The 15694-nt window shown below is 32.1% G+C and overlaps 1 protein-coding gene across 1 annotated transcript in view; it reads right to left on the bottom strand.

The window, feature by feature from the left end:
• Positions 1-676: 676 nt before the first annotated feature.
• LOC111614647 (male-specific lethal 1-like 1) overlaps positions 677-15694 on the bottom strand; it is a 32062-nt gene continuing 17044 nt past the window's right edge. Inside the window, exons 3-8 of the mRNA XM_023356013.1 lie at positions 13648-13913; positions 10998-11053; positions 10820-10887; positions 4604-4746; positions 4457-4529; positions 677-1903 (exon numbers count right to left, since the gene is read on the bottom strand). Of these exons, the coding sequence (XP_023211781.1) occupies positions 1795-1903; positions 4457-4529; positions 4604-4746; positions 10820-10887; positions 10998-11053; positions 13648-13913 (715 nt within the window). The 3' untranslated portion in view covers positions 677-1794. The remainder of the gene's footprint in view (positions 1904-4456; positions 4530-4603; positions 4747-10819; positions 10888-10997; positions 11054-13647; positions 13914-15694) is intronic.

The following is a 15694-nucleotide window of genomic DNA, read 5'->3' as shown; positions in this document are numbered from 1 at the left end:
GAAAAACTAAACAAAAATGTATGCATTTGTATCTCCTATCTAAATTGTGACAAAACATTTCATTGAAGCATTGTATCTGATCCAGATGCAGCCTGGGTTGAATGCAATATATTGTTCAAATTTTATTCTATTCTATCATCTCAACATCTGCAAAAATAATAAAAGATAAGATGTAATCTCCGAAGTAACTAGTTGCAACTGTATTTCTGTAATGGCCCACAGTTTCACATTCCAGATGCATCAGATCTAATATTACGAGAATTGCAGAAATTAATTTCTGTGAACAAACTGGTTGTGTTTTGTAAAACAAACGGCAACCTGGAATTTCCGATTGACAAAATTAATTTGAATGGGCACGCAACGACTAATATTCAGTCTTATGGACCAACAAAAATGTGTGATTTGCTTCTACAAATTTCTGTAAGAATTCAATTGTGGGATAGTTGTGTTATATAAGAGCACAGGCCACACATATAACACTGCACAAAAGACTCCTTTGTAATATCTAGAATCCAATTCTAATTCACGTACGGTTTTTCAATTACTAAACCCTCAAAGTCCAAGACCCATCTTGCAGTTCGATTCCAAATCTCCCGCCACAAGAGTATTACATTCCAAACAAAATTTTGACAATCTTCGTGCTTCTAGTAGTAAAATAAATGAAAAAAGCAGGAAGTTAGATTCTAGAAAACAAATCTAGAACCACGTTTATTTCTAACAACATTGTCTAAGTGACGATTCAGAACTTTGAAATTTCGCTCCAGAGGGCAAAATCCCAATATCCGAATCGCATTTTTTAAAATTGCTAACTTGTAATATAGTTAAAATTACATTTAAAATTGCTTTTATAGAGAACCAGTTATTTTTATACATTTATATAATATATACATACTGCATACTCTGGAAGATTTTTTTTTTATCTGAAATTGTCTTTAAAAACTATCATTAATATACAGATTTCCCTTTTTTTTAACAACAAAAAATCGATTTCCACAACTTTAACAAAAAACATTCGTTGGAAACATTTCACTGATATATTGATTCACACGTAATATCCACCTAGTTTACCAACCGATAAAATGAAACACAAATACACGATAAGTAGCTAGTTTATAATGCGAGAAAGTGCGAGAGGTGTTTGATCACGCGAGAGTTCGGTTGCGTAGATCTGAAACGGCACGGCCGAGGTCCCGTTTAGTCCCACACGAACGAAACCCGTTTGGGAGGTTTGTGTATTCTGGACGAGACTAACGGTAAAGAAACCGTGGGCAATGTATGACATACGAAAGAGGATAATCTCCATTTTTGCTTTGAGGTTCCAAAAGACATGCAGATTTACGTTCCACCATTCTTGGAATTGCTCCCGTAGGCGACAACGCACGATGCACCACTTTCCACAATCCGTGGGAATTTTTAAAATGTAAATGAAGAATGTAAATCGGTATAATTACCGAATGCAGAGGTGAAATTATTATGCAAGCGATACCGTGTGTGCGGATGACTAGTGACTTCCCATGTTCTGTTTAGACTTCTTCGAACGGTTTGGAAATTATATGATCGTACTCTTCGAAAAAGTGAGTATCGGAAGCGGGTTTGTCCTGGGTGACGAGAGACGACAACGGATGGCATCCACGGCTGATGAAATACCTCAACAGAGATTTTTTCTCATTTTACACAAAGCGGATAGCGGGAATATCAATATACATATATAATATATATACAACGACAAATCTTCATGGTGTGCTTCTGGTTTTACAGTCACGTATTAATCTTCGCATTTTGAAGAGCCGATCTTTAAGTGGCAGTTCGTTTGGTAATTGTCGTGTCCGGAGTATTATTTTTCTTTGAAACCGTTGTCACTTCCTGACTTTCTCTCGGGTCGAACCAAGGCAGAGAAAACTCGCTGCAATAAAGAGAAAATGCATTGAAGCATATAAATTTCCATATAAATGTAGGCGTGCAATTACGGTCAAAGATCAAAATTCGGGGCGGATTTTTTCCGCATAATATACTTTGTCTCATCGACACTTAAATTTTTGAACTTTGACCATTACACCAGAGGTGCAGAACATGTCCAATCATGCAAACAATGTTTGGGGAAATTAAAGCAGTCCCGGAAAGATCTGCATTAAAAAATTTGCCAAAATGATCACTGTATAGAGAGAAGAGAATGATGCTAGTAGTGAAAGTTAAAGGTGATATGAAAGATTACTGGCAAATGTTATACGAAAAAGTTCATAGGCAGAAAAATTTGACTAATACAATACAAAGAAATATAAGAACACTACAGATGTGATTAAAGTATGATGTCAATAAAAAAATGACATTCGAAATGCATTGCATCAAATAGAAATTAGTGAGGCAAAATTTTTTGGTTCTTAGACTAATTGATCTGTGTATCAGTGGCATGCCGTCATTGGAAGCAGTGGATGCGCCGCTTCCCTTGTATTTTCTAAAAAATAAATACATATTAATTTTAATTATATGAAAATAATCGCACAATATTTTATTATAACTGCATTATGTATCTTATTACAAATTTCTATAGTACGTGTGAAAAAGAAAATAATATTGCTATTGTATGTTCGAATATTAGTGGCGGAGTGGAAGTGCTGTGTTGTCAGCAACCAAAACACCAGATTTGCTCATGCGCTTTACAGAGCACCAACCTCACCTGGTTTAGCCGGTGGAAGCCTAGGACCTCGGGTGGATGCTACACATATACCGCATCCAATTCTATCCGGGACCGGTTCTGGGCTGTTAGCCACCCTCGCCCGATTACATGAATCGTGAGTAGATTTATAACTTAACCCAACCGATAAGAATTTACTGGTATGTTTTTATGATAGTTCTTTATAGTTGACAGGAGTTTAAAAAAATCCATTAAAATATTTGATATTTTTATTCCGCTCTCCGATTTTATATTACTCACGGATTTCAATGTTAAACCAGTGATATTACAATTTCGTATATCCCTTTTTTAAGGGGATGTAGTAAAAAACGTGTACAATTCTTGTATAATGTTAAAAAATTAACTGTTACTTTGACAGCGTCATTTACAACTAAATTTAATGAATGAGACGCACAAGGTACAGTACAAATAAAGCGCTAGAATTTATTTTCCTTAAATTTACGATTTATGTATCCGTTTGTTATAAAAATTTGTCTTTCCACTTTTTTCCCGAGACTACAAATATTCGAGTACAAAGTAACCGGTTTCGACTTATTTCTACTTAAGAAGTAGTTAAATAATTAAGCGATTAGGGAATTGGGGACGTAAACAAAACCCTGATGAAAGAGCCGGAATTTTACTTAAACAAAAGCTTAACCAAACCAATCTATATCCGAGTACAGTGGAGACTGATTTCTTCGAAATATTACATGCAATAAAGACAGAAATTTTTCCAGTTCAATGAGAGTGACTGAAAAGTTGTAAATTTTGGAAATTTCCATGGATACCTGGTCCTAAAACGAATTAGTTAGAAAACAAATGACAATTAAGTTTAACAAATTTAGATTTTTACAGCTATGGTGAGAAATGTTTAAAATTTACAACAACCCTGTCGCGTCCTTTGAGATATACTAGTGATGCAACAAAAGAGGCATTTGATATTAACCGGTATCGGCACCCTCGGGATTTGGCACGCACCATACACCTACCAAGATCGTCTCTGATTCCATCCATGAGCCACTGGTAGGGAGCAATTATAACTATGCAGATTGTTTTAATACTAAAAGTAAAGAACATTTTATGTTATTTTTATGTACGTTTCTTCACAAAACTATATTCATACAATTGAATATTTTGTACCAGGTATGTATAATTGTATATCCATCACACATTTTATTTTAACAAGTAAGTTTTTATAATTTTATTTTTAATTTCAGCCCTTATATTGTGGCTAGCGATTTAGAATGTAATTGTGATATCGAACAAATGAATACGAATGGACCCTAGACCGTCGCCAACTGATTGCCCCCGGAAGTCGGCTTCTTACAGAAACACAGCTTCCCTACCATCAAATGTCACGGCATGCCACTGCTGTGTATCTTGTTTTGTTTAAAGATTTTAAAGTATTCCTTTAAGTTTAAAGGATTTTATTAAACAAAACAATATTAAATAAAATTGCTACAAGTTGTGCAGAATATTGTGTTGAGTTTATAATTGTATGTGCTATCTTACAATGATGAAACATGCTTAAATGGAAGTGTTCTTTTAATTTATCGTGTTGCACAGCAAATTATAAGGATATTTAACTATTTATATGGTTTAATTAGAATTTTCCTAATCACATAGTAATAATTATTAATTAATTAGCTCATAAATTACATTTTATTTTGTATGCTGGAGTACACAATAATTTTCATGGAAATTTTGTGTACATTTGGGGAATTTTTGATCTTGAAAATATTCTGCATCTTCGTAATATGCTAATAACTAAGTGAACGTGCATACCTCGACTGAAAAATCGGTATGGTCTGACCGAATGCTAGAACTGGAACCAAGTCGGACACTTCGATAGCTTGAACTGAAATTAATGTTTATAAATAACAATTAGTTTTAGGAATTAACTGTAAAATAGATTAGTAAAGATAAAAATACCTTCTTTAGGGTCTGGAAAAAATGAATTTATCTTGTATTTTCTGGAATGTCTTCTGTTTTCGTTACTTTCTTTGTCGACGGCCTGTCTCTTCTGTCGTAACTTCTCGTGGATGCGCTGCTCTCTTATTCTCTGTATGTCCCATCTTAAAATAAATAAAGATATTTTTAGATTTCGAATTGATTGACGCCTCAATTTATATTATGTGATAAACCACAAATTATATTCTAATGAAATGCATTAATCTTCCTTCTATAATAACGAAGCAAAAAACAATGTCTCTATGTATTTAATATGGGCTGAACCATTTGAACTCTGTTTAAATGGATAAAACATATTAAGGTGAGGATAATAATGTTATCTTGGGATCAGTTAGCATAAGAAACAGGAAACTGGGATAACTCTAATGATACAGCATCTGATTATAGTGCAGAGCAATGCAAGCTTGCATCTTTTCAGATACTGCCTTTTATTTTTTTTTTCTTTAGTGTTTAACTTCCGATTCCAAGGTCTGTTGGATCTGTTTCTGGTGAGTATCTGGGATGATCATACAGACAGAGGTTATATAATTATAATTAATTATTGTAGAGGCTATTAAATTGAATTATTTTAAGAAATTTGAACATTGAAACAAGCTTGAAGTTACTTGAATTGTATCACATGATTCAGGTTTGCTGCCTACTTGATAAGCACTATTGTCTTGTGACTATTACAAAGAAGTCTTATAATAGTTGGACATCTGTGTTAAATAATCTGTAAGTAAGATGCAGTGTTAGTCATGCATTATTGTACAATAATGCATCTTACCAACAATTCAGGTGAGACTAGATGCCAATTTCAACATGAAAATGAAATAATTTCAATGTAACTCATAAAAATTCGAGAAACCAGTGTACACTAGCGATTAATAAAATTTCAAACCGATATCCAAGTTATGTCTGCTTTTACATTTCAGTCGACTCCTTTATAGCGTCATAAGTCGCAGGTAATATTTCCAAATACCATATTTTCATGCATATTACCTATAAGTTATCTGCATTTAAAAGACAATTTGAAAAGAGGCATAGATCACAAAGATAGTGTTGGTTATAAGTTAATTTTAAATTGTAATTATGAACTCAAAAACTCGGGAGTAACGGCTTCTTCATGGACGAGGGATATATGGCAAGGCTGACCATGCAAAGTTTTTGTAGATCTGCACCTTTGCAGGTTATAGGCACAAAAAATATGGCACCAGTCCATAATGTTGGATGATAAATGAACAGTTTAGTATTAAAAAATTTTGTAGAAAAATAACAAAAATTTATGCTTTTTAATTCTTTAATCAAAATATGTTTATGCAATTTTTCAAAATAATTTTTAAGCACTAGAAATGAAAAATAAGAAAGAAACAAATCTAAATTCAATTTCTTTGCCAATTTATTTTTTGAACTTTCTGCTCCGTAGAAGCCAAAATGATCTTTTCAATGCTTGTCGCCAGTCAGCCTGGCCCGCGGTCCGTGTAACAAGAGACAAAACCCAACACGTCCAGAATGATCATAAAAATTTTGAGCATCTGATCCAGACTCAAATCTGGATCAGATTTGAGTATGGATTTCTTGGAAAAGCGTTAAATTCAGTTTACTGGATTTATATAAAGAAATCTGTGTAATTCTCTATAAAAAAATTACCTTGAAACATTTTCACTTTTAACAGTAATAATATGAGAGGTGTCCAGAAAGCAAAGAATATTTTTGCTATAAAAAAATGAAAATACAGTAATAATAAGAAAAAAGTTTTATTAAATAATTGGTACAAGACCAGTTACTTTTCTACATAATCACCACATCAATTAAAGCACTTGTAGCATGACACTAGTTTTTGAATTACTTTGTCATAGACTTCTGCTGCCGGTTCCTTCAGCCAGTTGGTGACAGTTGGCTGAAGGAACCGGCTGAATTTCACCTTGTCATCCATTCCAAATCCATCGAAAACTCTTTTAGCTTGGAAAAGAGATGAAAGGGGACCAAGTCTGCACCATATGGTAGGTGATCAAAAACATTCCAGCCAAATTTCTGAAGCATAACCTTGAGTGGTCACGCATTATCTTTCTTGATTAAACATTAAACACCATTTTCTCACAGTTTCATTCATAATGTGATCACCATACACTTCTGCGATTTGTTTATGAATTTCTACAGGATGGACTTTCTTTGCATTTAGAAAACAAATAACACTGCACTTTGTATTTGGTGAAATTTTCAATTTTTGTATGCATTTTAACTCTTAACAAAACAGTAACAATAAGTCTGCCATTATTGAAACTCTACACGTGCTAAGCTAACGCATCAGAGAACAAATTGACCTCGAATTGATGGTGGTAATTTACCTACACAGCTATGCACAAACATTCTTTACTTTATGGATGCCCCTCATAAAATTAGAATAAAAAGAAAATGCTGGGACTGGGAAATAGTTACTCCATGATTACGTAATAGGAGTGTGCCATACTTTCCTACTGACATTGCTACAATACTGAAAAGTATAATGATTTAATGGCAAATAAAACATGAATGATTAAGTTCTACTTCAAATCAATGTTCCTATTGATGAGTATGTAGTATTTGAAAGTGCTCAATCACTTGTGCCTAGGGTTTGTCATTTCCTGGGATATCTGGAAAAAAGCGAACTGTTTACCGGGATCCCGGGATAGAATTAATTATTTTTAAGATATACAAAATATCTTGAAATCAAATGATATAATTATTTTTCATTTTTTAAAGTAATTTAATATGTTCTGCAACCTCCAAAATCATATTAATAATGCTGCATGTATTAAAAATTATGTTTGAATTATGTATAAATTTTCACAGATAGAAAAAATTTATTAAAGATTGCTGGAAACTGCGTACAGGTATACCTTGCCTTACGTCGGGTAATTGGTTCCAGGAGAGGCGACTTAAGTCAAAATTACTTGTCACAAATAACCATTCCCAGTTCTGTATTTTATTTATAAATGCATTTTTAATATATGGTTAATAAGAATCTATTTTAAGCTTACCAACAAATAAATTTTAGTTTTTAATATAGTACAGGAAAAAATTAATCTAAATTTACGAATACATGTACGTACATACATACTTCTAAATACAAGTAGTCCTCGGTTTACGCCGGCTCAATTTACGCCGATTCACAATAACGCCGCTGCACTATTTGCCGTTTTGCAGTGTAATTCTTCGATTTTCCCTATGCTAGAGTGATATTAATTTCAGTGTTGACGCATTTACCGAGCCGCAACATTGTACATTCGTTAAAACAAAGATTTTTATTGAATATATTTATTTTTTCTGTTTAATATTATTGGGTATGTATACCTTTGCATTAAATTAATATTAAAATACTAAATGCTTAGGTACCCACGAGTCAAGTTATTAAACTTAATAGTCCAATAAATGGCGTCCGAATCTATAGCGCCAATGAATGTATCCCGTATCAGTTTTTTCAGGAAAACACCTTACAATACAGTAGCACTTCCGGCGATCACAAACTATTGTTAGTGAGACAAATCTACTTCTCGTTGGCTAGACGATACTTTTTTATTAGCCAGATGATATCTACTTCTTGTCAGTCAGACGATATCTCTCTCTCCTTAGCCATCTTCAATTTTCCTGCTCAAACTGACCTTATATATGTGCTAAGGAAACTGGTGGTCGACCAATCAGTGTATCTGCTCGTCTGTACCTCATGTCGGGTTAACGTATCCTTTCAACTATGGAAAGTTTGATGGATGAACTTTGTGAGTTAGACAATGATTAGGAGCGAAGTTCAAATGTAAAAAGGAGCATCATTACATTCATTCAACCATATTCCAAAATTCTTAATGAAAGAAAACAAAAATATAAACAATTAAAGACAGATTTTTTCTGAAAAATGTACAAGATCCGAAACTAAAATTTTTAAATAAAAACATTTCACTTTATTTTATGATAAAATACATTTAAAAAATTAAATTTATATGTTTTTGTATTATATTGTATTAATAAACAGAATTATTTGCTTATTTTTCACTTATGTAGAACCTAACCCTATACCTCAATGTAAATATGGGTTCATTTTATGCCGATTCAATTTGCGCTGGCTTTTGTAGGAACGGAACTGCAGCATAAACCGAGGGCTACATGTATACATGTTTACAATTTAGTGATGTTTATAGTACATCGCAGACTCTTTATTTGTGAATGTGGTTTGCTCCAAGACATTATAAGATAAGATGATTTTGTAAGGTTAAATAACAAATACAGTTATTAAAATTATTTTGCGATAGTAAAAAATAAACTAATTTATGTTAAATTTACCAATATCGAGTGGTGCTGACAACAATGCCAAACAGTAGATATTGGAACTATCATGGAAAATGCAAATATTGAGCTCTTAAAGACCGCTAAATAAGACAACGACACAGAGTCACAGATGTTTTCATATTTCATTCTCTACAATTTATGATGATTATATTAACATTTACTGTAAATGTATGTATTTTAATATGATTTTGTGTGCTTTTAACACTTTTCTAGTAATATTACGATTTCAATATTTGTGGCGGACAGACGTAAAGTTGAATAAAGTAACTTAAACTTGATTTTTATTTTTCCATGTAATTTTTTGACAAATGATGTATAATCAAGAATGACATAACTCGAAACGATGTAACCTGAGGTATACCTATACAACAACAACAACAACATGCTTTGAATTGAGTTGAAAATTTAAAAAAATGAACTTAGATCAAAGTTCTAACTTAAAGGTAATTTTTGTTTTTTAAATAAAACATAATACAAAATAATATTGTAAATTTTTATAATAAGATTTTGAACAGCAAAGATGGTCAATACTCCGATCACTCAATCTGATTCTTATTTTAGTAATGAAATGTCCTGCTACCAAGAATGCTCTTTCCGATTCAATTGATGTGAGTGAATAGTGTTTAATGCATTTAAGAGAAGACAGATGTTATGTGTTTTTTCACCTGTAGCCTGGAAGATTTCTAGTTTGTTTTCGAGATTGTAGTATTTCTTTTGCTCTCTAGTATTCCTGATTTGTCTACCTCGGCTGCTTTAATAGAAACATCAAGCTTATAGCCCAATAATTCGGCAGTTTGTTTGTTTTTAATCATTGGGTTTAAGAAGAAAAACTTCATACTCATTTGTATCCATGCCTAATTTGTGCAACCTGGCATTATGCAGTTATTGAAGCTACTGGGCATGGTTAAAAATTAAGACAGCGTAAGCACAATTATTCCAGATGTTACAGGTTCCGACAAGTAAAGAATTTTCAGAGTCCTGCCACAAATAAGCTGTGTGTTGAGTATTGACCATTTGTGACATGCCATAATAAGCAAAAATTTAAAAAATTAATATAATAAGTAGGTTTAAAATTAATAAATACAAATGTATTCTGACAGTTTATGAGTTAATTATACTTTCTATTTGCAAAATTTCCTCAACCTTAACACAAAATAAGAAAAAAGTGAACTTTTAAGAAATTGCAGGATTTCCCGGATGAGAAGAATTTTCCAGGTTAAAAAAACAACCGGGATCCCGTTTGAGAAACCCTACTTGTGCCAGGTCCAATCCATAATAGATTTAGCTGGCTTGAATGAGAGATGGATAATGACATAGATCCTCATTACACATGATAAATTACACATTCACTGGATCAGATTGAAATCCAGAAACCTGCATTTGCTACACAATAAGATTATATCAGATATGCTTAAAGATGTAAGCATATCTGATTAACTAATAAAAGGAATTTAAATTGTCATTCTACACTTTGTTTAAACTCTCTTCATCCTTCAGACAATAATTACACCCAGACAATAACATGAGTGGCCAGGTAGTGAGGTACAGGGACTGACACATCCTGGATGGACCATCCATGAAAAGCTCCAAGGTTCCTGACTCTGGCCAACCTCTTTTACTGTTGCGACCATCTATCAGTCTCTTATTTTCTAATGAAAAGTGCAATATTGCAAATCATCTAGGTTAAAAGCTGTGTCCCGAAAGCCAATATTCATTAATAACTGAAAAAATATAAAAATCTTTGCCAGATGTTAGATTTGATTTGAACAAACAATGGCAACTTACACTGCTGCCAGATTGAAATTAATTGCACACATACAAATGATTAAGAGGTACACAATAATCTGTTGTGGTAAATGTAATTTAAATAAAATTCACCTTTTTCTCCGTCTTTCGTCATTTTCTAATTTCACGTGTCTTTTATAGAACACATCATCGTCTATATCCTGTAACAATAATCATAATTAGTATCTGTTTTAAGTGATTTAAAACTGAAATCAATTTCTCCTTATTCAATATTATTATTTTAAGTAGAAAATAAGAGAAATGCATTTACTTCAGTTCCTTCCATTTGGTAACAACTAGTGATAGGATGATAACGCCACGAAGGAACTAAAATAAAGAAAAATGTTTGAAGTTAGTAACCAATCCATATCTCAAAGTGCATAACAAAAACATAAATATATAAACGGCTTGCTATATGGTATATTACAAATGTAAATCCGTCTCTGTAATCCAAAAAACACACTTTGGTAGACGTATCTCACAGCAATTTCTGGTTAGCAAATTATTTTTTATTTTCCATTGAACTACAAATATATTTCAGGTTGGTATAATGTACTCCAACCCCTCCTCAGTGATTTTCTCATTATGTAAATTACAAAAATAAATTTTTTTTTTGTTTTTTGCTCAAAGTAAGGGGTGGGAGGGCAAACCTTCCTCATCCTTAACAATCATTTAAATTTTTTTACACATGGGTATATAACAGACGCAGTAAAAACTGACATACATATGCAAAGGTTTTTGACACACAAACAATGTTATTAAAATTATACCAGTATCAGAATTACTAGGGAAAAAAATTTTTTAACCACTTGATGTTCTTTTATTCTAACATCTAACATGCGCCCTGTTTCACCTATGTACATATATGGATTCTGACAATTATATTCCAACCTGTATACAATACCAGCTTTTTTTAGGCAATCTATATTATTTATACTACTTTTATTAATATATCTGAGTATATTCTGTGAAATTTTATTGGTCAAAGATGTGGCCAAACAAATGTTATAATTTTTAAGGCTATTACTACAATAATCAAAAATATTTTTAATATACGGAAATCTTTTAATGTTTTTTCATTTTTAAACTTCGTATTATATCTGTTTTTTAAGTAACACGTTTTCCATTTAGTAAGAATAAACTTTGGGTAATCATTCATTATAAATTTTATTTCTAAATCTTTAAGTTTAATATTTTTATTATGATCATCAGTTATTCGTGTATACAGTAATACCTCGACTTACGCGAACCCGGAGTTACGCGATTTTCAAATCTCGTTGATTCGTCTTTTGTTTGAGCGCCACGCAATTCTTGATTATTCACTCCTCCCCACACCATTGTTCAGCTTACATGTTCGGACATGTCGTACAAAATTGACACATAGCTACAATTTATTTTGAGTTATTTTTTTCTGTGTTTGTTATATCTATGGAGACTTGAGAGCAGAGCCGACCCTACCATAGGGCGAACGGAGCAGCCGCTCCAGGCGCTAAATCCCAGTGGGCGCCTCAGTGGTAAAGAAAATTAAAGGGTATAAATTAGGGGCAACCAAGGGGGCACCATAATAGGATCTCGCTCCATCTTAAAACTTGACTCGGGCCGGAACTGCTAGAGAGACTGTGTGGTGATTTCTTGTAACCGTGAACGAATCAAAAGACGAGATAAGATTAACAAGAACATTTATTAGCTTACATACATCCGATTTGGATTTTACACAAATTGCGAAATTATACCCCGACTTACGCAAATTCGACTTATGCGGTTATCGCTCGGTCCCACCTATCGCGTAAGTTCGGGGTATTACTGTATATATTTTTTAATTCCATAAGATAAGAATTCTTTTTCATATAACTGGGATATAAGAATGATAATTTATAGTTTTATTAACATTGCAAGATTTTTTATATGTTATAAAATCAAATTTATCAGGGTTATTTAATATAGTTATATTGAAGTAATTAATTTTATTTACTTCTTCTTTAATATCAAACTGAATGTCCTTATTTATATTATTTATAAAATTATGAATAGTTTCTTTATTAGTTAAATTACTATTATATACGATCAAATAATCATCCACATATCTTATTATTAATTTTATGCCATGTATTTCACTTATTTTTTATCAATATCAATCGTAACTAATTCAGCTAATTTTGGCCTCATCTTTAACCCCATGCTAATACCATCTATCTGTCTATAAAACACTTCGTTAACTTCAAAATAATTATTATTATATGCAAATTGTATTATGTTTATCAAATTATTATGTACATTAAGTTCACTTAAACTTTTTTCTATTAATTTCCAATTTATACTGGGATACATATTTTTTATGTCCAAACTCATTAATTTATCAGAATTATCTTTTTTTAATTTTTGTATTCTATTAATAACACTATCAGCATTTTTAATACTATAGACAGAATTTTCTAAACATTTTAATTGTTGTTTTATGTGATGTTCTAAATTATAAAGAGCGGAGAATTTTAAATTTACGATGGCTAAAAAAATTTTTTCCCTAGTAATTCTGATACTGGTATAAGTTTAATAATATAGTTTGTGTGTCAAAAACCTTTACATACGTATGTCAATTTTTACTGTGTTAAAAAGTTTTACTGAGCCTGTTATATACCCATGTGTAAAAAAATTTAAATGATTGTTAAGGATGAGGAAGGTTTGCCCTCCCACCCCCTATCTTGAGCAAAAAACAAAAAAAGGATTTTTTGTAATTTACATAATGAGAAAATCACCGAGGAGGGTTGGAGTACATTATACCAACCCGAAATATATTTGTAGTTCAATGGAAAATAAAAAATAATTTGCTAACCAGAAATTGCTGTGGAGATACGTCTACCAAAGTGTGTTTTTTGGATTACAGAGACGGATTTACATTTGTAATAAAAATATGCATATTTTACCTTCTATATTCTTGTCCTGAGGTGGTTCGTCTTGCACCGACGATGTCCTTCCAAGAGACATAAAGTAAAGTTTTTCTGTTCTCAGAATGCTTTCCTTTTTTCTCCCTCCTCCCCTCCTGCGTCTCACTCCGATTATTTTCGAGATGCTGTCGGGGCTGTTTTCTAGATTGCACTGTAGTTCCGTAGAGGTATTGGATGCCGAAGCTGTCGTCGTCGAAGGAATGAACTTTTTGATTGACATAGAGTGTGTTCGATTAAAGTAGCGTCTATAAAAATACAATATTTATATATAAATGCAATATCAAAAATTAATTTAAAATTCTTATAGTAAATTGTATTGCAAAATAAATTTGTAAATCATTTTTCAATGTATGCTTGTACTTTATCTAATGAATCTATGCCTTGGTGCAGACTATTTGTGTTCTTGTAGCCAATAGGAAAATCTGGAAATGTCCAAATAGCATGCAGTAGTCTTTCATGCAAACTTTATTTAAAAAATAAATGATTGGATGGATAAAATAAGGCAATGTAACAGTCAAGTGATCCCACAGAAAGACTTTTCATAGAAAAACTGGCCCTTAGATTGATATGTGAGCCAAAAAACAAATTCTCTGAGAATTACATCTTAGTTAATTAACTAAATAATTAATAACCATTTTTAACCAATTAATTGAGAGTACACGGTAATTTGTTTATTCTAAAATTACAATATACTCTCAATAATTGAGAGTATACTGTAATTTTAGAGTCCTTTGAAGTGAATGTCTTGGATGATCTTCATACATTTAAAGATGGTAGAAGCATGATGCCAGTCATACTATGCCTTTCTACTACAAATGGTTTCAAATCAAAAAAGATCAGGAAGAAGTACTATTGCCCCATTTCATACAATGGTAATTTCAAAGCCAAGTAGTGATTCGATGGCAACCAATATTTTTTAATAATTCACTAAAGCTCTTTTATATTTGGAAAACAAAAATGCAACATACTAAAATTAGTGATGTAAATGAGGGGCTACTTCTGGAACACAACAGACTCTTAAGTGTTCACATGTGTTCTGAACAAACTATAAATGCTTTTTATTGTTAAATGTTAAGGTGAAATTAATTTGGGTATACAGTAGAGTTGGATTTATAATAAATTTTGAATTCTAAATGATTTTAGTGTTGCATAATATGATGATCTAAAAAGGAAATAGTGCTAGAGCGGTAAATTTTATAGGAGGGAAATGTTCAATGTAATGAATGTTGTGTGGTANTATCTATCTATATAAATAAAAATGTAATGTTCGTTTGTTCCTACCGATTCCTTTGAAATTTTGACACAACGCTGCATTCCAATGCGCATGTGTTTTTATATCATATACGTGTCGAAATTTCCTGCACTGGGGGATGGACAGGATTAAGGCTTACAGTAAAGAACTCTGCTTGTATTTATACTATTTCAGATGCGGTTTTTTGCGTTTTTGATTGCGTTTTAATAGGGTACGTCAACAGAATGTATACTAAGAAGAAATTTTTCGAAAAATTTCTCCCCCACGGGGGAAGTGTTATACATTTATAATAGATACATTTTGAGCCACAACAACGCATGGCGGGGTCTGCTAGTTTTTTAATAATTCACTAAAGCTCTTTTATATTTGGAAAACAAAAATGCAACATACTAAAATTAGTGATGTAAATGAGGGGCTACTTCTGGAACANAAAGATGGTAGAAGCATGATGCCAGTCATACTATGCCTTTCTACTACAAATGGTTTCAAATCAAAAAAGATCAGGAAGAAGTACTATTGCCCCATTTCATACAATGGTAATTTCAAAGCCAAGTAGTGATTCGATGGCAACCAATATTTTTTAATAATTCACTAAAGCTCTTTTATATTTGGAAAACAAAAATGCAACATACTAAAATTAGTGATGTAAATGAGGGGCTACTTCTGGAACACAACAGACTCTTAAGTGTTCACATGTGTTCTGAACAAACTATAAATGCTTTTTATTGTTAAATGTTAAGGTGAAATTAATTTGGGTATACAGTAGAGTTGGAT

The sequence above is a fragment of the Centruroides sculpturatus genome, unplaced genomic scaffold, assembly GCF_000671375.1.
Source record: "Centruroides sculpturatus isolate CEXI.00-Female unplaced genomic scaffold, Cexi_2.0 scaffold2014, whole genome shotgun sequence".
NCBI lineage: Eukaryota > Metazoa > Arthropoda > Arachnida > Scorpiones > Buthidae > Centruroides > Centruroides sculpturatus.
This window is presented reverse-complemented; position numbering and strand designations above follow the sequence as displayed.